General features: G+C 49.6%; 1 protein-coding gene across 1 annotated transcript in view; it reads left to right on the top strand.

Moving 5' to 3' along the window:
• Positions 1-25,171, top strand: part of SDK1 (sidekick cell adhesion molecule 1) — a gene marked incomplete at its 5' end in the record, with an annotated part of 671,475 nt that overhangs the window by 481,035 nt on the left and 165,269 nt on the right. The window contains 6 exons of the mRNA XM_081035288.1: positions 1,427-1,621; positions 4,606-4,722; positions 5,834-6,001; positions 7,514-7,616; positions 9,736-9,912; positions 19,018-19,154. Coding sequence (XP_080891414.1) covers positions 1,427-1,621; positions 4,606-4,722; positions 5,834-6,001; positions 7,514-7,616; positions 9,736-9,912; positions 19,018-19,154 — 897 coding nt within the window. The remainder of the gene's footprint in view (positions 1-1,426; positions 1,622-4,605; positions 4,723-5,833; positions 6,002-7,513; positions 7,617-9,735; positions 9,913-19,017; positions 19,155-25,171) is intronic.

Below are 25,171 nucleotides of genomic sequence, written 5' to 3'. Positions count from 1 at the left end.
GAAACTGAGGCACGGAGCCCTCTGAGATGGAAAAGTGAGCCTGCGATCTCTGCCCTGTGCCCGTGGGCCCACAGCACGCACGTGTGCTCACTGTCGTTCAGGGCTCTGGATTGGAGAGCTTCGGCCTGTTTCTCCATGCAACCCCTCCGGGCTGCCCAGTTTACCCCTCATAGGTGGCTTGACCTTCCTTGGCTTCAGGAAGGGTCAGGGAAAAGTCCCGAGGAAACAGTCTTCCCCCGCTGCGAGTCACCCAAGCCACCCAGGAAAGCCCAGAGGAGCGTGGTGTTTCCCTGGTCAAGGCTTGTCCAGTGTAGCCAGGCCACCGTGGGAACGGTGGATGCATGCCGTGTCGCCTGGGCCACACATGCTGACCACAGCCAAGTCGGAGAGCAGCACTGCTCCTCATGCTCTCGCCTGAGGATAAGCCCTATGTTTCCAGCCCACGTTCTGCCTGTGGGAGCTTGTCCCTGGTCCCCGGCATGGACCCCTCCTTCAGGACTGGCTGCATCCTGGTTCTCACGGTAGTGTCATTAGGATGCGGACGAGGGCTGGGAGTGATGGCTGGGTATTAGCTGCAGTCCCGCTCCCTCCCTCTTATTAGTCAAGCCTTGACCGTGCTCTGGGCCCGAGTCACCTCTGGGCACACGGACGGAATCATCCTCAGCCCTCCTCTCATCTGCTGTGCTCACGGTCCTAGGGACCAACGCAGCTCTTCCTGTGGCCACGGTTCAGTGTCCTCTGTCTGCTTGGCCTTAAAATGCACGCACGTGCTTGGTACTTAACCTGACCCATGGCTCCTTCAATTCAGCAGCCTTCCGCTGAGGTCAGTGGTGTCCCCCTTAGACAGGGGCTGTTTACAAGATGGCACTCATTACTGCTGGGAGTTGTCACGATGCCCCTGGAGCACTTACAGTGTCCCGGGCACTTTCATACAGACTGACGCGATTCACCATCACAGCACCTCCTGAGGCTGCGATGGTCACCTCCTTTCCAAATGTGAGGGGACAGAGACCAGCAGTGGAAGCTGCTCTGCCCGTGATGCCACAGACCACCTGGGACTTGGCTGCCCACCAGCCAAGTGACCGTCACCTGGTGACCGTCACCGAGCCCCAAGCGGAGCAGCAGAGACCTTCGTCCCCAACCCATCTGTCTGGACGAGCACAAGTGGACATGCTTTCTGCCCAGACAAGAGCACAAAACTGTGTGGGCTTGTGGTCGCCCTCCTGGAAGGGTCCACAGCGGGTGCTGGGTGCCCGTCCCCACTCGCTGCATTTCTTTGTACAGGATGAGATAAGTAACACCTAACGGTGGCTGAGAGGACCGACAGATAAGAAAATATCCACTAAAATGCTGCCATTTATTCCTCATGTGAGAGATTCTTGCAATTTATTTTTTTTAATGCCCACCTCTTCCCACTCCCGTGCAGGGGTCCCTCTTCCCACGCTGAGATGGTACAAGGACGCCATCTCCATCAGCAAGCTCCAGAACCCTCGATACAGAGTGCTCCCTAGTGGAGTCCTGCGCATCCAGAAGCTACGTCCGGATGACTCTGGAATCTTCCAGTGCTTTGCCAGTAACGAAGGAGGGGAGGTCCAGACCCACACCTTCCTGGATGTCACCAGTGAGTACCGCCCAGCAGCACAGCCGGGCCATCTGGACCAGCCCTCCGGCCAGGCTTCCCCACCTTAGTCCGCATGGCACACTCAGTATGCATTCAGTCCCCTGAGGTAAATAGGGTGCAGGGGCCTGCGGGGACCGCTGGGGACAGCCACCCCTCAGCACACCTTAACCCACTCGTTAAGTTCTGTGAAGCCCACAGCTGTATCGTAACGGGTGGAGGATTCCAGCACTGAGCCTCCTCTGACCCGGGCAGTAGAAAACAGTCTCCATTTCTCTGCGCAGAACTAGAAGGACCATTAGTGAACAGCTCGTCCCTAACCTTTTCCTTCGGATCTGTTTTCCATTTTTAAAATATTCCCTGTTGTAGTTTTATTGAATGATTATAGCTCTTTCCTGAGTTTCTTTTATTACCCCATTAACAGAAATACTTGGGCACTCTGAAAAATAAAATAAAAGTAAAGGTTTTCATTTTATCTGTGGGTTTTCTTCTTCATCTCCCACAGCTGTGCTACTGTTCTAAAGCGAAGTAGAACTTAGTGATAATGGAATCATCCCTTTCATGTTTGCCCTTTTGGCAGCAAAATGCTGATCTCCTCAGGAGTGAGAGCCTTTGGAAAAGCAGATCAATGCCAGTGTGCATGGGGCCGATGCTTCTTGTCGGCCAGAACTTACAAAGAGACGGGTGGAATATTTAAAGATCCACGCATATATTTTGGTATAAACTAGGGGTCACCTTCTTGACCCTTGCCCAGGGGTCAGATTCATCCTCCACTTTGGAGTATAGGAAACCAGTATGGCTTCAAACAGTAAAAATAACTGTGGATACTTACGCCAGAAACCGAGTTTCGATCAGTTAGAATTATTAAAGCATACCTTGCAGTTATGGGCCAGGATATTATGGGGCAGGGATCAGCAGACTTTTTCAAAAGTAAAAAGTAAAAGGGCAGATAGTGAATATGTTCAGTGTGGAGGGACCTGGTCTCTGGCAACCATTCACCTCTGCTGTGGCGGCGTGAAAGCAGCACAGATAATACAAGGCAAGAGGGCTGTTCCAATAAAACTTTATTTACAAAGCAGGCACCAGGCTGGACTTGGCCCCCAGGCTGTGGTGGCTAACCCTCTCTCCAGTGAGAAACCTGGGGCACAGTACTTAATTTCTTAGCCTCCGTGTTATCAAAATGGAACCAACCCAGCCCAGTTCACGGGGCCCTTGTGAGATCAGATTGCAAATTTAAACAAAATGCTACTGAAAGTTACCATGGCAACTGGGGAGTGAACAGATAAATGATCATGATTTGTAAGTTTAGCAAAATGGACTGTTTTTTTCAAATCAAAACAGCTTTAATAAAGGAAAACATAGTGTATAAAACAATCAATATTTATTCATTTGTTTAACAAACTTTTATTGAGCATCTGTGTCAGGCCTTCTGGGTCCACCAGGCTTGGGGACAGAGCTATGAGGAAGACAGATGAGGTTGTGGGGCTTCCAGACAGAGGGTCGTGGGGGAGGAGAAAGACAGTAAAGGCTGCGATAGTTCAGCTAGAGATAAGTAAGTGAAGGCAACAGAACAGGCCCACTGGGGGTGACCCGGGAAGGCTGCTTCAGGGGTCGTCAGGAAAGTTTCTCCCAGATGGGGCCAGAGCCCAGACTCGAAGAGAAGGAGGAGCCTGTGCAGAATCAGGGGGGGCAGGGATGTGCATGTCGTGGGGTGGGGAAGGGGTGCTGCAAGTGTCTTAGAGGGACGAGCCAGGCTGGGTGTTTGTGCAGCGAGAGCAGGCAGGTGGGGACGGGCCTGACATGAACAAGGGGTCCTGGGAGGCGACAGGGAGGGGTCAGCCCTCAGGGGCTGGCAGGGTGTCATTCAGCGCTTTCCAAGGGCACCCAAAGCTGGTTGTGGAATGGATTATGAGGGGAAGCACAGAAGGCTTGAGACTGGTTAGGAGGCCACGGCATCACCGAGGTGGTGGTACGAGGAGCGAAGAGAAGGGATTGGGTCTGGGGGGTGTGCCTGGAGACAGAATCAGCAGGCCTCGGGCTACAGGGCTTCCCACCAGGGGGGCAGCGGAGCCACTGGGCTTTGGTCACCTTGAGTCCTGCCCACTTCTCCGGGGCCTTCATCCCAGCCCCTCACACAGATCCGGGAGACGCAGGGCACTGCTCCTCAGGGACTCCCGTGTCATCATTAGCCAAGTGGTGAATGAGCCTCGCTGAAGCCTGGCGCCCCTTTCTTGGTCTGGCTCAGGGCTGCGGGGGATAGAGGGCCATGCAGTCCCCGTGAACCAGGAGATGCCCTAACAGTGGGGGCCCATGGCCCGTCCCAGAAATTCTTTAGTGAATCTTTGAAATCTGGTTATTTTAACCTTCAGAATGGATCCTAAAAAATCTGAAAGTGTCATTTTTTGGATGATCTCTAATACTCAAAAATCAGCTTTTATGACTTATTTTTTTTTTAATTAATTTTATTGGGGTGACAATTGTTAGTAAATTTACATAGATTTCAGGTGTACAATTCTGTATTACATCGTCTATAAATCCCATTGCGTGTTCACCACCCAGAGTCAGTTCTCCTTCCATCACCATATATTTGATCCCCTTTACCCTCATCACCCACCCCCCACCCCCTTACCCTCTGGTAACCACTAAATTATTGTCTGTGTATGACTTATTTTTAATAGTGAAAGCAGCTTGTTTGATTTCTGCAAGTAAATGTGTCTCTCCTTTTAGTCTTCACCTAAAAGTCCCCACTGTGTGTGCATTACACCAGGAGACTGTATTTCGCTTTAGCTGGAAATAGAGACAGGCAATTCCTGGGAGAGGAGTAATGGAAAGTTCTAGTCACTCCTGAAAGGTTTTCATTTTTTTATCATTATCCCTATCTCTGTGATTAGTTCTATAAAGCCCATATGGACCACTCCACCGGGCTGGGGGGGGGGGCTCCTTTCTGACAGCGCACTGAGTATGTCCCGTTTAACCCCTCTGCTTAGACGTGGCACCAGCATTTACCCAGATTCCAGTGGACACCACGGTCACCGATGGGATGACAGCCATTCTGAGGTGTGAGGTGTCGGGGGCTCCCAAACCCGGCATCACGTGGAGGAGAGGTAGGTGGCGTGTGCCTGCCACAGCAACCTGGCCCACACAGAGAGTGGACCCATTGGGCCAAGGGTTGTACATCAATATTCTCTCTCTCTCTCATTCATTCATTCATTCATTCATTCATTCATTCATTCAGTGAGGATTATATGGCCATTTATTGAGCAACACCCAGGTGCAAATGCCAGAGGTACAAGGACACGTAAGACAGACAGCTTCATGGAACCTGCAGGCTAGTCATTTTTTAAACAGACATTTATAAGAAAATGTGTGGGTGTCACTTTCCTTTGTCTTAGTTCTTCCTCGGGGGCCTTGGACCTTAAAATCTAGCTATCAGATTTAGACTAGCACTGCCAGGGCTCAGTTCCCCCATTTGTGACACAAAGGAGTTCTTCCCTGTAACATTAAAGACTCAGAATCGTAATTTTTTTTAAGAAAGATGCTTCTAGTACAGGACCATTTGCGTCCTTCCCAGTTGGACATGTGTGACACTCTTTACTCCACTGTACTTTCACATCCTGTGAAGGTTGTCCCGTCCTGGGCTTTCCTCGGAGCTTCCACAGCCCTCTAACGGTAGGCGCATGTCACTCAGTGGGTGACACTTATCATCCACCCATAACACGCCATGCTAAACGGCGTCCATCCACGCAGATTAACTGGTCATGCTGGCTGGACAGTTTCTGGGTGCTTCCAAACTTCTGTTCTTTTCATGCTCCCAGAAAACCCCAGCGGCTTCTGGACTCTCAGAGGTATAACCCGTGCACTCAGACCTTAGCCTAGAATCATAAAGATCTGGGAAAACTGCAGCTTAATGAGAAGGAGAGTGTAATATAAAAATATAATATAAATATAAAGAACACTCAAAATCAGTCACCCAAAGATCGCAGTCACAGACACGGGTTATAATCTGTTTAACCAAATCACTCAGTGTTGGGCAAGGAGAATGTGTCAGTTCTCGTTATTGCACATAATGCTAAAGGTGACTGTTTTCCTTATGTTTGTGCATTGAGTTTCCTATTCTGATGTTTCCTCCAGCTCTCTTTTGAGCTGTGGCCCTAAGCACGACCTTCTCTCGAGCCTCATGGTTCTAACACTCCTGTTTTCTGGGCTGTTCTTCAGGAAACCACATTTTGGCCAGTGGCTCTGTGCAGATTCCTAGGTTCATGCTGCTTGAATCAGGGGGTCTGCAGATAAGCCCTGTCTTCATCCAGGATGCTGGCAACTACACGTGCTATGCGGCCAACACAGAAGGATCCCTGAACGCGTCTGCCACGCTCACCGTATGGAGTAAGGACCACAGGCCCTACACACCCTCCCGCTAACCGGGTTTAAGCAGCGCGTCCTCTGTGTGTAGGTCTCGGTGCCCCTGGACTCTGCTCCAATCAGATGACAGTGATTATTTCTACAACTAACTTATAGAAACCTACTGAGTAATTAATTTTTCCATTTCTAAAAGAGTAATTAGAAAGTGTATTCCAAGATTTAAAGGAGACGAACAGGAGAGATAAAAGATTGACTTTTTAAAGTCCATAGAGTTAGGGATATTATCCCCAAGTAGCTCTAATAACAACGCTGACACGTTAATTTTATAATCGTTATAAAAGGGAACTGAGTCAAGCATTCAAATCCTACAGGAGGTGTATATTTTTGTATGCTATCATGATAACCAAATAGAACACTCCCAGTATATGATATGTGACTGTCTCCTATGTATGAGAAGCAGAGAAAGAAAGAGAGAGAGAGAGAGGAAAAGGGGGAGAGAGAGAGAGAGAGAGAGAGAGAGAGAGAGAGAGAGAGAGAGAGACCTGCATCGCTCCAGCTTCTGTTTCTTCTTCTCTCTGTAGCCCAGGTTTCTGAAATGCAGAAGAAGTTATCTGCCAAGGACTGCAGGTCCTTTAGCTCCACTCGCCAGTGTACTTTCCCTTCTGCCTCATCCAGATCTAAGACATTACTAAAAAGTCATTGTTCAGAAAAGAAAAGACAGTGCTCGCTACGAGATTTTCCTAAACTGTATGAGGAGAGAGTGGTCACTTGTATGGGTGAGCTGGTGATTATAGTACCATCCTTGAGGAGGCGCTAACTTGTGCTTTACCTCCTCCCCAGGCAGCTTTCTGTGTGCTATGGTTGGTAATCTGTTAGGTGTTCGAAACCTACCGAGCTCTGTTTGCAGTGCCAGAGCACAGTCCACCTCAGAGGTGTACAGGGTGGGGACACATACCACAGGGCTGTCGCCAGGGCCGGGGAGTGTGAGGTCCCTCCTGGTCTGGACGGAGTGGCACCAGGCCCCACTGCTCACTAGCTCGGTGGCACCCAGCAAGCCGCCATGTTTCTCAGCATCAGGTTCATTCCTGAAAACTGGGAGCAGCAATATCACAACCCTCACAAGACTCTTATGAGGATTAAATAAAGCAATATCATAAACGAAAGCACTCTGCAAAGGCGTGAAGTGCGAGGAGAACAGGAGAAATTACCAGAATGTTGATTATCTTGGGAAAGAACCAAGATTTTTACCTGAGAGTGCAGAACCTGGTAAACATTTGCGTAATATCTGCCCTTCTCGTCCCTCCAGAGTGCTGAGAGGTTCAGGCTGATCAGAGAGGGGCGGGGGCTTGACCTCCTTGGCAGCCGTATGGAGCAGCTGGTTTCCGTCCCCTGGAAGGCTCAGTGTGGCCATTTACCCATTTTGCCCAGATCAGAGGGAACTTGGAGGCCTTGCTCTCACATGACCAATGCATTACCCCCGAGGGAGGAAGCACTCACACTTGTAGTGTTGTCTGAACGGTGACTTGTGTTTTTCAGACCGGACGTCCATCGTCAGCCCTCCTGAGGACCGCGTGGTGATTAAGGGGACGACAGCCGCGCTGCGCTGCGGGGCCACGCACGACCCCCGCATCTCTCTCCGGTCAGCTCGCTCAGTGACTAAGTTTCAGGCTCATTAATATTCTGTGAGCTTCTGAAGGGAAGTTGAGGCCAGAAGGGAGAATTTCAGGAACTTTGATTTCAGCCGTAGATCCCTGATTACGGCACTGCACGGTCGTGGGCTCCATCATTAATCACCCAAATCCCATTTTCTAGTTCGGCCTTATTTGGTATTTACAGTGAGCTGTGTTCCACTTCGTGCCTTCAATATAGCGTTCCATGATTTTTCTGCCAAGGTTAATACACTATCTGTAAAACGTACATGTCAGAGGCTGATACTTAATGAAAGAAAAATCCAGAGGGATCGAATAGGATTGCAGAAGTGTTTACATTGGGGACGTGCTGTACTCACCGGGGTTCTCTCTGCTCCAAGGATGCTTCCTTTGTGAAATGGGGAGTGAGGGAGCCCTGCCGTGGAAGAAAGGCAGGCACCGTTATCTAACGCCTTTAGAGAGCAATCACATGTCAAGAAGGGAGCTATATGACGTGAAGTTTCGCTTAAAGGAATGGTGATATCCCATCTTTGTTTGAACTCAGACTGGTAAACTGATGATGAAAATATGACACTCCAGGTAGCAGGCAGACCGTGAGCGCAGGCGACCACCAGTGGCAAACTTCTTCCCAGACTTGCCACTTTCAGAATGGTTTTAATTTGGGGGCTCAGCCTTGAAAATAAATCTAGATAGAAAGATCCAGTTATCCTGGTGTTTGCACTCTGGCCTTAGCCCAGAAGGCAGGCAGTTAGCCAGAGGAGTGGAGTCAAGATGCCCTCCTGCTTTCTGGAACCTTTCACTCTGAACATAGGGAGACAGTGGTTGACACATACGTCGTTACCTGGAGCCAGAGGCTAAGCTGTTTTCTCACTCTTCCTGGGCAGCTGTTTGGAAAATCATGCATTTCCATAGCTCTACCTGGCCCAGAGCTCAAAAACCAAGTTGGGTTTAGTTACAAGTATGTCAAATGCAAAACAAACAAAACTAGCAGGTTAAAGGTTAGCTGGAGAATCCTTGGGCGCTGTCTTAGAGATACTTATCATGCCTGGAAAGCATTCATTCATTGTAACTGATTTGGGAATATGATTCGAGAAAAGCACGGATCACAGACAAGGCTGGTTTTCTGCTACTTTTGGAGCTCACCCGGAGTCCCCTTGGATCTCTGTGGTTTTCTCGTAACTTCCTATGTGTGATTAAACAGGCAGCATTGGAGCTCCTTTCTGAGAAGGAGTTAGAGTGCTCACTCTTGGGGCCATCCTTGTCCCGGGTTTCTCCAGAAAGGAACACTGGGCATAAGTGACAGCTGAATGCTGCCCCCTAAAGTGAGCAACTCCTTCATTTCCTTCTTATGGAGTCGTTCCTGTTCTGTCTTGGGGAATGTCACATAAGTAGTCGGTAAATGTCTGTGCTCTGTGTATGTTAAGCCTTTAAAGAATGGAGTACATTTTGAAAATCCAATCAAATTATTTTGGAACAGAAAGCTAGCACTCTCCTATCTGCAGCGAGTAGTGGCGCCTGCCCACTGACATCCAGAGGCTGGACAAGCTCTTAATCATTCTACATATGAAAAGAAAATTGTGCAAAAACTGTCATAAATGAGATTAAACGAGAAAGAAATGCACTTGTAAGGACCGTCTGCCAGAATGGATGGGATTTAAGGAAACGTGTTTACAGAGTGTGATCAGGGTTTTTTCAGAACTGGGTAACTCCATCTGGGGATTTTTAAAAGTCATTGCCTCCTCCCCAGGCAATGCTCTAGTCGTTCCGGAATGTTCCTGGGCAGGAGCAGTGTTAGCAGGAGGCAATTGTATCCATGACTCCACAGACTTCGGGCTCTAAACCCTTAGACCAGATCAACGTTTCCCGTTATCTTCTGTTTTTAACTTCAGTGTCTGTGTATGCATTGTGACCAAGATATCTGGTTGCTTTTCTTCTTTCTTTTTTTCATACATACCATTCACATATGATGAAATTTACCCCCTGCAGGGTAGATTCTGGTGTATCCACAAGGTGGTCAGTTGCCTGTCTTTACAGACAGTGAGAATCGATGGCCAAGATCCTAACTCAAGACCTTTCTTTCTAACCCAAGACTCTTTGCTTGGCCCGCAGCTATGTCTGGAAGAAGGACAACACGGTCATCACACCCTCCAGCAGCTCCAGAATCGTGGTAGAGAAGGACGGGTCCCTGCTCATTAGCCAGACGTGGTCCGGCGACATCGGAGACTACACCTGTGAAATCCGTTCGGAAGGAGGGAACGACTCCAGGAAGGCCCGTCTAGAAGTGATGTGAGTACCGAGACCGCTTCCTATCCGCGTCTCCGGATGACCTGCAGCGTTGTAGTCAGTCATCCCTCTTCCAAGCGACTGTCACTTACCATGTGTCCCAAGGCAGCAGTCAGAGGCCTTGCAGGCATGCACGCATCCAGAGGTTTCACCTCGGGGTAGATGGTTCAATTACTGGCTTCGTCCTCATTGATCTCGTTTTATCACGTTCCCCCCAGGGACACCACATTGGGATAAACTCTATTCACCACATGACAGGTAATTGCTTTTCCATGGAATGCCCACCAGAACTTCCAGTAGGTGAGAAATGTCAGGGTCAGCCCACCGAGACCAGACGTACCGTGAAAGCCAACTAGCCTGGGCAGTTAAGTTAGCACCAGCCGCATTTCTGCGGTAAGTAGACGCTTTCCATTAAATCTTTAGAAATCCTGAAAATAGTAAGCAGCTGCCCATTACTTCTAATCTGGGCCTTCCTGGGGGTCCCAAGGGTCCCGGGGTAAACATCGATCTTCTCTTCTGTATGACTCCCTCTGTTCCTGGGCAGGAAGCTGAAAAGCCTGCTGACAAATGTTATTTTTCTTACATGTATTTAGAAGTGCTGTCCTCCCCGACATTCCCTGAACACATACGTACAAAAGTAAAACCTGAAAAGAAAGAAACAGGGCAGGGCCTGTCTAGGCAGCAGCCAGCATCCCGGGCTAACACGGCCATTAGAAAGGCAATCTGGAGAGGCTTCTCTTACTGGCCTCGGCTCACCTCAATCCAGGACGGATTCTATAGACCAAATGCATTCCCCCAAATAGAATCTGCACACTGTGAATACAGGGCAGTCTCATTTGTCTTTGAAGCCCTGGGCTCTGGCCGAGGGAGTTAAGATGAAAAGTACTTGCCGAGGCTCAGCACACGTGTCCTGCATTTGTTGCCCCACATGCGCAAACCATAAGCGAATCCGCAGCTTCCCGCCGCCCCGCTGGCAGAGTTTGCAAGTTCTGTGGTGTGCAGCAGGCCTGGCTGGCCCCCCAGGACCTGAAAGAGCCCCGTCCTGCGTCCCGGCCGTCTCTCTCCATGATGACCTCTGTTCTCTGTGGAGGTCACCCTAGTCAGTCATGAAACAGCAGGTCCCCGTAGTATCCCCAGAGGACCCGCCGAGGTCCTGCTGTGCAGGCGGCCCTCCCGCTTTGTGAGTGAGCGTGGAAGCGCTGGGGCCCCCGCCCCACCTTTGAATACGGACTGGCTACCCTGGGCTCTCTCTGCCTTCCTGTGTCCCCCGAGCCCCCATGCAGGACGCCTCAGTCGCCTGCTGCCTCCATGGCTTGACCTGTGTCTTCTGCCATCTCCACCTGAAGGACCCACTCATCCATTCTTTAGGATTCAGCCACAGGGTCACTTTGTGCCATTGGGAGGCCAGGATGTCTCCCACGGTGCTTCTGGCACCTATCTGGGTCCTCCATCAGCCTTGAGCCTACAGGGTGGGGGCTCCGATTTTCATGACCGCCTCCTGGCTGAAGTGGGAGCGCCTGCTGGCCCACTGTGCGTTCAGAGTGCCTGACTGTCAGTGCAACAGCGGCGCTCAGTAAACACCGTGGTTGGTTGAATGGGTGAACGCATGAATAAACGTGTATCTGTTACGGGCCGTTGGCAGTCCTCCTCCTTATCCTGCTCATGCCCTCCATCTCCCTCTGATGCTCACGGGCCCTGAGCTTTTCCTCCAGGAGCAAACAAACAGGCTCAGAACACGTGGTCAAGAGCCTGGGCACCCAGCGCCCCAACCTGCTCGGCCCTGGCCGTGGCTCTCCTCCCCCCCCGTCACAGTGCACGTCAGTTGTCGGGCTTCTCTTTCTAAGTTTGGTAATACCAGAGTCCATGGCTAGGGGATTCTCACAGTCCACTGTGCTGTTCACATTTTTAAAACTGCCTTTGAGAACTCGGAGATCATCCATCATTGGTATCAAATAACTAAACGCTACCATTTCATAAAGACTCTGTCAGCAGAAGTCAAATTGCATACTTTCAACATAGTGCATTCTTTTCATTCTGCACAATTTTATGTTCTACTGATTTACATATCTTTCCTACTATTTGCTTATTTGATTTCCTCTAAGTAAAATACATTTTCAGCAAATGTTGCTGTATCTACAAAATAATAGGCTTTCTGTAATGGTGAAACACCTCATCTCTAAATGTAGAAATATTTGCAGATTTGTGATTCAAACCAATTTAGCGACGACTGGTTACAGAACTGATTTGGAAGACAGTTGTTCCTCATGAATTGTTAGTGTAATAAACACTCCACTCTTCCAAATCTGAATGGATTGGGAAAGTTGTAGGTTATAGCATTGTGTGTCTTTAGATCCAAACAGGTTTTAACTCCACGACTTCATGATGACAGTGGAAATGACAATAATCATAACTCATGATTGCAGAGTGTTTTGTGCTTCTCAGAGAACTTTCAAATTGAGTTCAGTAGCATTTCCATGATTTACTCAGATGACAAAAGAAAAAATCAAAAAGAGGAAACAAATCTCTTGTTGCAGAAGTGACTGAGAGGTACTTCTGGCTGAACAGTGTCCTTCAAAGGAGTGGGAAAACCTCCCCTGCCTCCCCGCGTGAGTTAAAAGCTACTTTGTTAAATATAGAAATGAGGAGCATTCAAAGTGGGCTTTCAAAGCAGACGATCGCAGGCTTTCTGTCCTGTTTAGTTGCTCTGTGTGGTGCGTTTCAGTGCACTCTTCTCTGTGTGAGGCTGGTCGGTGTGTCACCTGGCACCCAGGACAGTGCAGAAGTCGCAGTCCTGGCCGGGCCCCTGGGAGGTGCTGCCCATGAGTAGGTGACTGAGGACCATCCCCACCCCTTTGCATGACTTTAGGCAGGTTGCCTGATTGCGTGACTTTGGGCAGGTTGCCTCAAGTCTGAGCCTCGGTTTTCTCAACTGTAAACTGGGTATGTTTTCATGGATCTTAGAAGGTTGTTGAGAGGTTTGAATGAACCAGTGTTTGTAAAATGCTGGCCTGGACCCTAAGTTAGGGAAGACAGTCAATCAGTTGAAGCCCTTATTATTCCCTACCATCTGATGAAAAAAACATGTCCTTTCTGCTTTCAGCAGTTGCACCCTTCTCCACACCTGGGGCTGGGAAGTTTCTCCTCAGCCTACTTTGTTTTGTACTGTATTCGATGACGCTTTGATACCACATTTGTCTGTCTGCTGCTGAACCCTCCATGCCCAGAACACTGCCCAGCGCAGGGTAGGTGCCCCAGAACTGTCTGAGGATGCCCCACCGCACTGACGAGCTTGAAAGGGGTTTGCACATTTGGGACCACGGAGGGCTAATATAGGAGGGAGGCGCCATCATCCTCTCCCCGAGAGGAGAGGCTTCTGCAATGCCAGGTGGTCCCGTGACGCAGCCTGTAAATTAACAACACAAGGTCAAAGTACAGCACTGTCACCGGTTGTGCCAGTCGTGGCCCCTGCTGGCTTGCTGGTGCCTTATGGGGAGGAACCGGTTCTGGGTTGACGCCTTACCCCCAAAGCATCTTGCTGCAATGAGTAACACCAGAGGTACCGCGCTCCGGGAGCTTCATGGACCGGTTAGTGGTTCATCACTTAAAGACCCTCGTAGCATTGCATCTCTCCTTCTGAGAGCAGAGATTCATTCCTGTGAGCCTGGGGTGCAAGGGCATTGAATTTACGGAGCCGACTTGGAGACTCGACTCTGAGGCAGCCGGAGAGGTTTCCTCCGATCAAACTGCTTGTGACAAAGCCATAATAAGGAGTGAGCAATCTAACACTGCTTCTCGAGAATTATCAGACCCCATCATCTTCAGCCTCCGAGTGAAGTCGAAAAAGATGGGTTTGACCAAGTTATCATTTGTGCATTAAAGGGGCAATGCTTTTATAGAAAAGTACTTATCTGATCCTTCTGACAGAGCGCTTCCCCTACAGCCACAGTTTCAGCAATTGCTTTCTCTTGAGTCTCCTTCAAAGCTGTTTTTCTCAAATACAGCTCGCTTAATCTCCTTCCCCTCCAGACCAGCTATGTGGCTGCTAATTTCTGGCATTACTGGTGTAAGGGCTTGTTGGTGATTTCTCCCCCACTTCTCTTTAAATTACAAAGTGACTCAGCACTGGGCTTCATTTCCATTGTTCCCTCCAATCTCTTTCATTTGTCACCCTGTCTGCATGTCACCGGTCTGAGTCACTCTGCTGATCATTTATCTCCTTTCAAAGTTGTCAGAGAAATGCCAAGACGCAATCTATTCCTATTAGATAAGACTCTCTGAAATGGATTCAGAATATATTAAAGCCTCATTTATCGGTTATTGACTGGTTAGTCAAGTATTTCACAAAGCTTAATTTTCCAGATAACCAAAACTTATCATTTAAGAAAATAGTTTATGTTTCCAATGTGTATTAAAAAGTTCTTTGCAATACAAAGCAGGTACTATTGAGATACTACAGAGGGGATTTTCGTACAACAGAGATGCTGGAACTAGGGAAAGATCTAAATTTGCTTCCAACTGAGTCCTGTGATATGTGTAAATATCACATCTGCCTGGGCGTGACTGTGGCCTCTGTGGCAGAAATCACTGGGCAGTGGAGGGCTAGGGCTCGTGCCTTCTCAATGCATCACGGACGTGACGTCTTTGGCCATCCTGGGCTGTTGGTCCAGGTCCCCACACTCAGTCTCAAGGCAATGTTGCCTGTTAAGTTGCTATGTCCTTTTTGTCCGCTCTTTTTGCCAATTCTTTCGTCTAGCCAAGGCACCTCAGGCCTTGGCTGCCATGGTCGCTGCCGAGCGTGCTACTGGCTGTGCCCTGGTCCCTCCTCATTGGTGGCTTGTGAGCTGCTCAGAGAAGGGAACTCAGAAAGCACACTGAGTGGAATCATGTCCAGCGTGAGAAGCAACTGCTCTGAGGGCAGACGGCGCATCTCAGGGCCTCAGGAGCTAACATCTGGACAGGGAAGTTGTCCAACCAGTGACCCCTAGATACGTAGCAGTGACAACCTCATCTACAAAGCACTCCAACCCCAAGGCAAAGCTGACTGCTCACCTGTCAGACACGTCCTCCAAGGGTGCACTCTGTTTAGGCAAAGAGAAGCATGACTGACACCGAGTGGGAGAACCCCTTGTTCTCCCAGATGTGGGAAAGGCACACTTTTAGATTTGGAATTGGCTCCAGCATCACCCACTCAAGGCCTAAGACAAGTGTGCTGAGATGCTGGACTTGCTCGTGGGTCCCAGGCAGGACATTCCTGTTGTCCAGGGAACTGTCCCTTTACAGTTTGCCTCCTGTCAGGTTCATCCACTTCAAGGACAAGAATGGCCACTGCGCAAGGCTCATTGCGAGCCACTGAGTGCTCCCCGCGTCTCTTCTCGGACCCCGCATGTACATGTCAGCCGCGTCTGCCTGGGTCCTTTAACCTCTGACCCAGCCTTAGTCTCATGGCCTGTCCTTCCTCCTGACTAATCCACAGGCTGTGGATATTTTATCCAAGGAGCGGCCCCTAGAAAGTCAGAGTCAAACATGCCCAGAAATGTCGCACGCAGATGTCTCGTACTTGCCTTCCTCCACGATCCATGAAAGCCTGCGCTCCCAGCACTGCCCCACACCCACCCTGTCTTACCTCCCCAGCCCAGGAGAGCCCTTCCTCTCTGCACTCACCCAGACCCTCCCAGCCACTCGATCCCCACCTGGTCCATGAGGCAGGCCCTGCTGCAGCCGTGTTCTGCTTTCCAGCCTCATGGACTTCCTCAGCCATCGTGTCTCTCCAGCCCGGGTGCCCTGTGCCGTCCACGGCTGCATGTGGGCCTCGTGCTCCTGCTTAGCTTGTCTGGGAGGGTAGGACTGGCAGATGCTCCCTGTGTCCCCACACCCGTACGTAGCACCAGGCTTGGGAAGGGCTCCTTTGTTCATCCATCACTCCATGGCGGCTGGTTTACCCACTCGCATCACGTTTTCCTGCATGCCCACTCTGCCAGCAGTGAGAGATGTAGCTGAAGGAGAAGAGGCTTGGCTCGAGAACAGGCAGGTCCCCGATCCAGCAGGAGTTGGGGAGTCCTGCTCCTGTTGGACTCCCAGAGGTTTGTTAAACTGAAAAACTCTAATTTGCAGTGGGAGTCCAGAGGTGGAAGCACTTAGTTCTGCTCAAAAGGTACCCAAGGTACAGAGGACATCCAGGAAGTCTTCACGGAGCGAACCCTGGACCTTGCAGGCTGAGCCGGGTTTTCTGCTGGGCCAGACCCTCTGGTCATAGGGCATCATGTGTGAACGTGTACAGGGCACAGAACAATTTGACCTGGGGAGCTGCAAGTCATTTGTTATGACGAGGAAGTTGGATGCTCTCAGGAAAGCACCCAGTGTGGGGGTGGGGCTGAGTGCAGGAGGTAGGCGTAGGGTGCAGGCCTGGGGTTGGCATGACCCCTTTAGTGTAGAGTTTCCAAGTGCGGCCAAGTGGCAGCAAGCAGGACAGTTGGGAGGGTTACATGTCATGGCTCTTGGAAGAGCTGATGCCAGCTGGACTGAGGGCTGGTCCTTGGCGACGAGGCAGACGGCTTGTGTTACGGGCGCTTCTAAGGTATAGAAGGTAATTTAGTGACAAATTAGAGGCATGTCTGTAGAGGGAGGACAGTGGTGTGGAGTGGGCGTTCTACAGTGTGACCACTGACTGAAGAGAGGGTGAGCAAACACCAGCTCTGGCAGGAAGACGATTCATGACGCTCCGTCACCCCCATTGTAATTGCCCCTCCCACTGTAAGAAGCCGTCAGGCTCTCCCAGGGTCTCATCCACGTCACGGGTCTTTGCAGGTTCTCACGGGAGCCATGTCTGCTTCCCAGGCCTTGGGGCCACATGCACATCTGTCCTCCCAACTTGGAAGTGGGACCGCGGCAGCCATCTGGAAGGCTCTGTGAGCACCGGCAGTGTCCACACACAGAAAATGGCCCCGAATACTAAGTCAACATTTACCGTGGCAGAAATTCTTCCATCGTGGGAGAAGGCAGTTCTGACACCGACCCCCTCACCCCCCTGCCCAAGTGACAGCACTGTCCCTAGCAGACCGTCCTGGCTTCAGACTCCAGCCGTGAGCTCAGGGCTCCCGCCCCCCTGGGTTCTAACTGATTCACTCACGTTTGGGTTTCCTAATACCTGGTCAGGTTCAGTAATTCCCAAGAATGGCCACGGAACCCAGTTTGGTGCTGTACTGATGATTTCAGATTGATCCTAAAGGATAGAAATCAGAGCCAGACAAGTGAAGAGAGGCATAGAGCAAGGTGTGGGAGGGCCCCAAACACAAAGCTCCCATGTCTCCAGGATTCGTCCCTCCGGGCACGGACGCATCTGGTTACCGACCAAGAAGCTCAGCTGAGCTTGGGGTCCAGAGTTCTTAGGGAGGTTTCATTGTGTTGATGAAACTGAAGGCTCGTGATTGATGCAATCACTGGCTGGAGCTCAGTCTCCAATGCCCTCCGTCCACTCCCAGGAGATCAGAAGGTCGTTCTGATGTCACTGGCTCTACACCCCAACCCTCTAATCGCATGGCTGGCCTTTCCAGCCTGGATGGCCCCCTCCTGGAGCTGTAGGGCCAGTCGTGAGTGACCTCATTGGCATAAACTGAGGGGTGGCCTGAGGGCAGAGACACACCTGTTACTCAGGAAATTCCTTCCAAGTTTTGAAGTTCCAACCCAGGAACCCCGGACAAAGACCAGGCAAACTCTTTATTATACATCAGTCTTCTGGGGATCTAGTTAGTCAAGTTAATGCCCAGTTTGTTTTCAGGCGAGACTGCTTCACAATTTTGGTTTCAGAACAAGCCAGTTCCAGGAGGAAATGGGGAGAAGCAGAATAAATCTTTTCACCTTGCGTTTCTTTCATACTGGTCTTCATTGGAAATCTAAGGGAGATTCGGTCATGGGGGAATGCAAGTAGAAATCACAGCTCCTTTTCAAATTTGAAATTTTGTTCACAATAAAGAGAAAACAAAACAACATTCTAGGCTCAGATTTGTTCTTTATTGTACGAATTTAAAGTCGCAGTCTACATTAGAAATGTTAGTTTGTTTATGAACAGCGTGTGTGGCTTAGAGAGAGCTGTGCTTCTTAGCACAGCACAGAACAGCTTAATAAATTTCAAAGTGTAATGAGTGCACTTTTTGAATTGAAAATATCAAGTGTAATTATGGCTTTCTGTGCTGACCTGTGTGGGTCAGTAGTAATTGAGGTCTAAGGGAGATCAGAACTAGTTAGTGGAACATGTCCGCTTCCCCCAGCACTGCCTGGGAGCGTTGATGGAGGGAGAAGCCGTCCCTCAGGGCCACAAAGCAGGCTCCCGCTCTCAGACACGAGACATGCGTAGGTTCAATACAGGACTTGGGAAGCCATGACTGGAGGTGGCAGACCCATTGGTAGGAGAAACCGTGCACTTGGACTTGAAGCTTTGTCACCAATAAAACCCAGTAAAGACCTTTCCTATCAGTAACTTCTTTCCAGAATCGATTTGCTTTCATTGTTTCCATTTTATAGCCTTGCTGATATGTTATTTACTATTTCCATGGGGTTTTAGCTAATGTTCTCACCACATCTCCCTTTCCGTGTTTCTCCCAAACCTCCATTATCCACCAGAAGACAGAATGACAGTACAACCTCATGCTGTCGCTAATGAGGCAAGAACACATACGGGTATTTGGGCAGGAAACTACAAACGGCCAGTGTTGGAACCTTTATGAAATCCTATTTCCCAGGCCTTTCCCTGTTTCCATGACTTACTGCGTTTCCATGAACAGCTCCTAGTTGGAAAACAAATTGTTGACCACGTTTTTTCAATCAAAGACAACACTGTGTAAAAATTGGCACTTCCTACCCAACATCAGTTGCAGAGTCTCTGGCTGTTTCAGTGCTTTCCAGGGGGCATGGAGGTGAATTCTGTTCGGAAAACAAACAGCACTGAATGGTGAAGCTCTGTTTCGGGTTTTGGGCAGGGAGGTAGTCCGTATATGTGTTGGGGGCATATTTTATGTTCTCCATCTTCAAAACAGATACACCAGGACTGTGCAACGTAAGAAGCAAGCTAATCATGTGTGTTTGCTCTTTTCTTTTTGTCCCTGCGGACCCCAGAGAGCTGCCCCACCCCCCGCAGAACCTCCTGGCCAGCCTGAACTCTTCCCACAGCCACGCCGTGGTGCTGTCCTGGGTCCGGCCCTTCGATGGGAACAGCCCCGTCCTGCATTACATTGTGGAGCTGTCTGAAAACAGTGAGTATGGAGGTGAAGCGGGAGCCGTGCACAAGATCACATCTCTCTGCTCTTACTGTACTTACCTCTGCTTCTGGCTATGACCCAAAACAACCAGTAAAACGTGTGATGCTTTACGGAGTTTCAGATAAAACATACATCTCTGGTATTTAGAAGGGTGAAAGGTGAGCGGGGGCCCAGTGGGGACAAAAGGCGCGGTAGAGGGCCTCCTACAAGAGCCGGATTCGGGGCTCAGCCAATCAGGGTGGCTGAGCAGGTCTTGGGCTCAGCACCGTCCCAGGGCAAAGTCTGAGATGGGTTCCGAAGCATCCACTTGGGGCTGATTTGAGAGTCGACAGCACCAGTAAGGGGTGACACCTTTGAGCTGTTTTCTGCAGCGCAGCCAAGGTGCTCAGTCCGGCGGGCCCTCCTCTCGCCCTGGACCTCTCAGCAAAAGTCGCTCCGTCCTCGCTCCTGTCTCAGCTTCCCTGAGCCCCACGATCATTTTTCCGTGCTCTCCTCTGCTGGCCGCAGGGTGGGCTCCTCATTATTCAGCTGCCCTCCCAGAATCTCCTCCTAGGAAACCTCCTGCATCGCGTGGTTTCAAGTGGCAACTTTTGCGTGAAAAGATGCCTGATCTTACTAAGCTCTTTGCCCAGACCTCCAGGGTCATCAGCTGAACCCAGTTACTTGACATCTCTCTCTGGTTGTCCCAAAGACACCTCCAACTGAACTTCTGCAGACTGTGTCTTCTGACATTCTGTAACCTAACTCTGTTCTCACCTCAGTATGCAGCCGGTCCTTGGCGCCCGCCGTGACTTCTGTGCCACTCCAGCCAGAAGCCGGGACAGTCCAGTCCTTGTGCCTGCCAAGGCCCCACTGTGTTTCTGCGAATGGCCTTTCATTCCCTCCTGCCCTCCCCCCTTCTGAGATGACACATTCCCCTTCTAACCATCACATGCTTGGGCCTCAGCAGCCACTGTCTGATTCTCATTTTGTGGCTGAGGAAACTGTCGCGTGGCCCTAACAGGTGAAGGTGGTCCCCACTCCCACCCGGCCATCTGCCTCCAGAGCCGGTGCTCACAGGGCACCCGCACAGTACCCCGTGGGCAGTCTGCTCTCTGGCACCTCGGCAGTGGCCCTTCTGTGCCGACGCAGGGGCCCGTACACTTTGCTCCCAGTATGTGTGAGGCTGAGGGAAGCCACTCTGTGTGTGTGTGGCTGCTCCCAATACAGGTCCCTGAGTGAGATCCCAGAGGCAGTGTTTTACTCCTAAATTCCTACCCTTGGCTCCAGCAGCTGCAGCTCTGAGCACCATCTCAGATCAGGAAGCCTGATGTCCTGGCCCTCACTCCCCTTCCCTGTGGCCAGCTGTGACAGCTGATCTGGTCTCTTTTCTCGACGAGAGGGAAGGGTGTAAAAGCAAACCAGTGTGCATGCCAACATCCATCTTAGTTTTACTCAGCAGCTCTGATCAAAGAGGAGAGGGGTTAGCATTATTTATTAGAACAGCTTTCTGAAAAGGTAAGGTTTTCCAGATGATGTCGTGCCATGTGGCCTGTAAGAAAACTAGGATTTGACGAGGCTTTGCATGGAGAGCGAGGCGGGAGCTGAGCTCTCACCGTCGGAGTTCTGGTGCAGACGACCCCTACGGGCATCTGTCTCCTTCAGATTGGGGCTGTTTATCCATCCTGTGTCCCTGCTCCCTGACATCATAGGTACTCAACAAATGGACTGAAATGAGTCTCCCTGACAGAGTCCCCTCACCACAGACTAGAAGTTACAGGTCACGGGGACTGTAACTTACCGACCATCTTCCAAAAGGAAGTGTCTTCTTCCCCAGTTTACATAAAATAAATCGTTGCTTTAGAATTCCACACCGACTATTTTCTCAACAAATTCTCTGATTGATTGGTTCTTCCCATCAGGCATCTTGCCCAAATAAGTCCATCCATCTGTCCATCCATCCATCCATCCATCCATCCATCCATCCATCCATCCAACACTGCTTCTAAACTGGGCATCTCCTCTGCACCAGGCACTCTGTTGGGTGCTGGGACCCAGAGATGAAATGATCAGTGTCAGCTCAGTAACAGCATGGACATGGTCACACACATCAACATGTCCTGCCACATCATGAGCTCCCGTCCATAGAACGGACACGGTGCATAGGAACATGGTGAGAGGGGGCCTTCAAAGGAGCATGACATGTGACAAGGGGGCAGCATCAGCACAGGCCCCAGAGTGTAGGGCTCGAGGTGTGTGTAGGGGCAGCCAGCTCGTAACATGACTACATTTGGGAGAGTGGGCCAGGCTGTGGCTTAGGTGGCGGGTGGCGTCTGCCTGGGAAGTTCTTCCTCATTCTCAGTGGCCCCACCCAAACCTCAGTTCGTCCACCTCTCTCCCTGATCCACAAGCCCGTTATGCCCAGGCAGAATTAACTTCCCTTCTCAAGGCTCCTGTGCCACTATATATTTATTTCCCGGAGCATTTATTACGTTGTATAATCGTTACTGGTTTATATGCTATCTTCCAGCAAGACCATGAACCCCATACGGGCAGGCAGGGTCCACGTGTCGTTACTCTTTGTACCTGTGACACCCAGCCGAGCGCCTGGCCCATACTGGATGACTGTGGGCGTTCAGTCTCGTCATTTCACCGAGAATGTGGATAAGAGCACCATTAGTCCCTCGCTAGCCTCTGGCTCAGATTCCACGCTGCTTTTCCTTCAGATCCTCTAATCTAGAAGAATCTGGAATATTCTACACTGTTGCTATGATTGCACAAAGTATTATCATTACATGGAGAATCTAGGGATAAGATGCTTGCTCTAGGCTGGTCCTGACTTCAGCTGGACAGAATGAAGTCTGTGGTCTTTGCTGAGTCGGTCTGTGCCGCCATCTGTTGCTTAGCTGCCACGTTTCTTCCTACCACAGCAATTAGAAAGACCGATGCTGTCTTCTGGGCCAATGACCCAGTTTTCATTTGTATTAGGAACCAGTGCCCTTAAGAAGCAGCTGAACATGCTGGCTAATTGTGGTCAGAAAGACCTGCGTAGCAGCGAACATGCAAAAGTGGAAATTATACTTGGCCTGCACTCAGCGCTGTGCGAGTGGACAACTCCAAATAGCCCCATCCGGCTGTCCATTTACCCGGCTGCTCAGGGGCCGCCCTGCAGCCAGCTCCTCCTGCAGGCTGATTAGGATGCCGTTCTCCTGGAAACTGTGGCTCCTACAAGGGCCAAACTGATGAGGCTTCGCAATGGCAGGTGCTCTGTAACATGTGCCCTCACACCATGCCAGCTGTTCCAGAAGGGTCTCTTCAGCACCTTTCTGGAGCAGAACTCTGGAGCATGAAGTGAAATGCAAACTGCATTCCCTTGACTTGGCCTCCATATCCGTCTTCATTCATTCTTCCTAGTCTGGTACGGCTGTGGCACTTCCTCTGACCCATCTGCACATTTCGTTTCCTGTCCGCTCCAACAGGTTGGCCCGCCTCGGTTTTCCCTGCTCAGCAGCCTGTCTGCTCACCTGCGTGCTGGCCCTAGCGACTCCTGTACACGGTGCTTCACCGCTCACCCACACGCTGCCGCTCCGTCAGGTGTTTCCAACCTGGACATCTCCCCTGAGCCTCGGGCTCATGTGACCAGTGAGCTCCTGATATCTACACCCAGGTGTCCCCCAGGGTCATCAAACTCGGGGTCAGAGAAGAGCTCATCATTCCCCTCCACCCCCGAGGTGGTTCCTGTTTCAGGTTAGAAATGCGGAAATCATCCCAGCCTTCCTCATCTTCCCTGTCCCCTACAAATAAATCAGAATAAATCAATACGTCCTGGGGGGTTCGCCCCGTACATTGTTTCTCTAATTCATCGGCCTTCTGCATCCCAGCATGCCCTGTCTGCCTATCTCTGCCCGTCACACTGATCCATCCATCTGGCCTCCTCTAGTCCCCCCTCCATGGAGCCACCGGCAGGAACCCTCCACACCCACTTGACCGAGCAAATGGCCTTGCTGCCCGAAACCTTCAGAGGCTCCTTGGAGAGGGCGCCACAGCAGGCTGGCAGCGAGCCTCGATCTCTCCAGAGTCACCTTCAGTGCCCCAAAGCATGCTTATGCTTCACATACTGCCTGCAGACTCGCCCCTAGCCCGTCTTCTAACCAGATTGCTAGCCCTAATTCCTGCCCATATAGAAATTCTCATTGCTCAAAGAACAGATTCCAGGCTTATTAGCATGGGATAGAGCACCATTTATCATCCGACCATGGCCTGCCTCTCCAAATTTATCTCCAGCCACTCATTGCTTTGCTTGTCACGCTTCAGCAGCGAGGCGCTGCTCCTAGTCCCTGAGCACACAGTATTCCGTGCCACTGCACCTGTGCTCGGGGTGCCTGAGAAGTCTCTCCCCCACCTGCCCGGCTGGCTTGGGTCAATCCCTTGTAACACCTCCTCTGGGAGGCGCCCTTCCCGGCCTCCCCCTCTGGGAGGCGTTGTCTTCCTTCTCTGCCCCAGGCACCCAAGAGGCAGCCTGGGCCCTTAGGACGGGAACAAAGGCAGGACACCAACACGAATGAAAGTATCTAGATGGAAACTCTGTAATTTTCCCCTCACTTTTGCAGATATTCTTCTGTGCTTTCATTTAGAAGATTTATGGTTCTAGGTTTGTATTCAGGCCTTAGAATTGTTTCACTCTGCGTCTCTTTGATTACTGGTACTTTGAACACATTTTTCCAAGCTGGTTGGCTTTTTGTATTTTCTGTGCTATGATCTGTCAATTTCCTTTCCCCTGTTTTTCTGTCAAGGCCTTAGGGTCTTTTTCTGCCATTTATGACAAGTGTTTTTTCAATTTTCCTTTTACCCTTAATTTTTGTGTATTACTTTTTGGCATAATGAAGTATTTGCTTTTTATGTAGTTAAATGTATTGATATTTTCCTTTATGATTTCTTTTATTACTTTTATGTTTGGATATTTCAACACTATCAAGCATAAAATACACATTCTTATAAGTTTTCATCTTGTTTTTAAGGCTTTCTTTTTTAATACATTTAACTCTTTAATTCATCTGGAATTTAGATGTGTTAAGTATTCTGGCATATGACTTTTTCCTTTTTTGAGTATTTTTCTTTTTCTTTTTTTTCCCCCCTTCTTCCGCCTACCCCACCATCCACCCCCACTCTGGTTCAAGCCGTTGTTTCCCAGTCTTGTTGTGTAGGACACAGCTCCCTGGCCCATGCTGGTATTATGAGCCTTGACAACAAAATTTAGTGAATAATCCATTTATTTATTAATGTTTCCTTTTTCATATATTAAGAGGACCTGTTTATATAAAAGTCTGTTTGGGGTTTATTTAAATCCAGTGATTCATCATCTGTTTTTCTGCCCATTTTAGAGTATTTTAATTGTTTTAGTTCCAAAGTGTGTTTTAATAACTGAAAGCTAGTCCCCTCATCTTTTCAGAATTTTGTTAATTCTTGTCACCTGTTTATTCTTCCAGAAAAGAACTGAAATTATTTTGTCAAGTTTCAAAAATAGTCTCATTGACTTTTTAATCATGTTAAACCTGTGATAGGTTTTATGAGAACTGACTTCTTGGTAATTCTGTCTTTCCATCCAGAAAATAATATGTTTTTCCGTTTCTTCAGCTCTTTTTTCATATTTCTCAGTAAAGTTTGCAGGTTTATACCCACAGGTTCTATACTTTTTTGTTATTAAAGTTGTCCTAAGGTTCTGTCTTATTGCTGCTGGAATAGGATTTTTTCCATGTCATCTTCTAACTAGTTATTTATCATTGGAATGTAGGAAAGTATTGCTGTGTAAATACTTGTTTTCCATTCAGCCGCTTTGCATGTTCTCTTATTATACTAATGATTTTCTCAGTTGATCCTCTTAGTTTTCAAGGTAGGCAATCCTGTCTTCTCCAAATAATAAAAATGTATTGTTTTCTTTTTTTATATATATCTTACTAGGTTGATCAGAATAATTTTTCAAAATAATTGACCGGTAGCATCTCTTGTTTATTCTCTGATATCAGTAGGACGTC

Source organism: Rhinolophus hipposideros (assembly GCF_964194185.1).
Source record: "Rhinolophus hipposideros genome assembly, chromosome: 23".
In the NCBI taxonomy this organism is placed as follows: domain Eukaryota; kingdom Metazoa; phylum Chordata; class Mammalia; order Chiroptera; family Rhinolophidae; genus Rhinolophus; species Rhinolophus hipposideros.
Note: the sequence above shows the minus strand (reverse complement) of the source record. Positions and strands in the feature narration are given on the sequence as shown.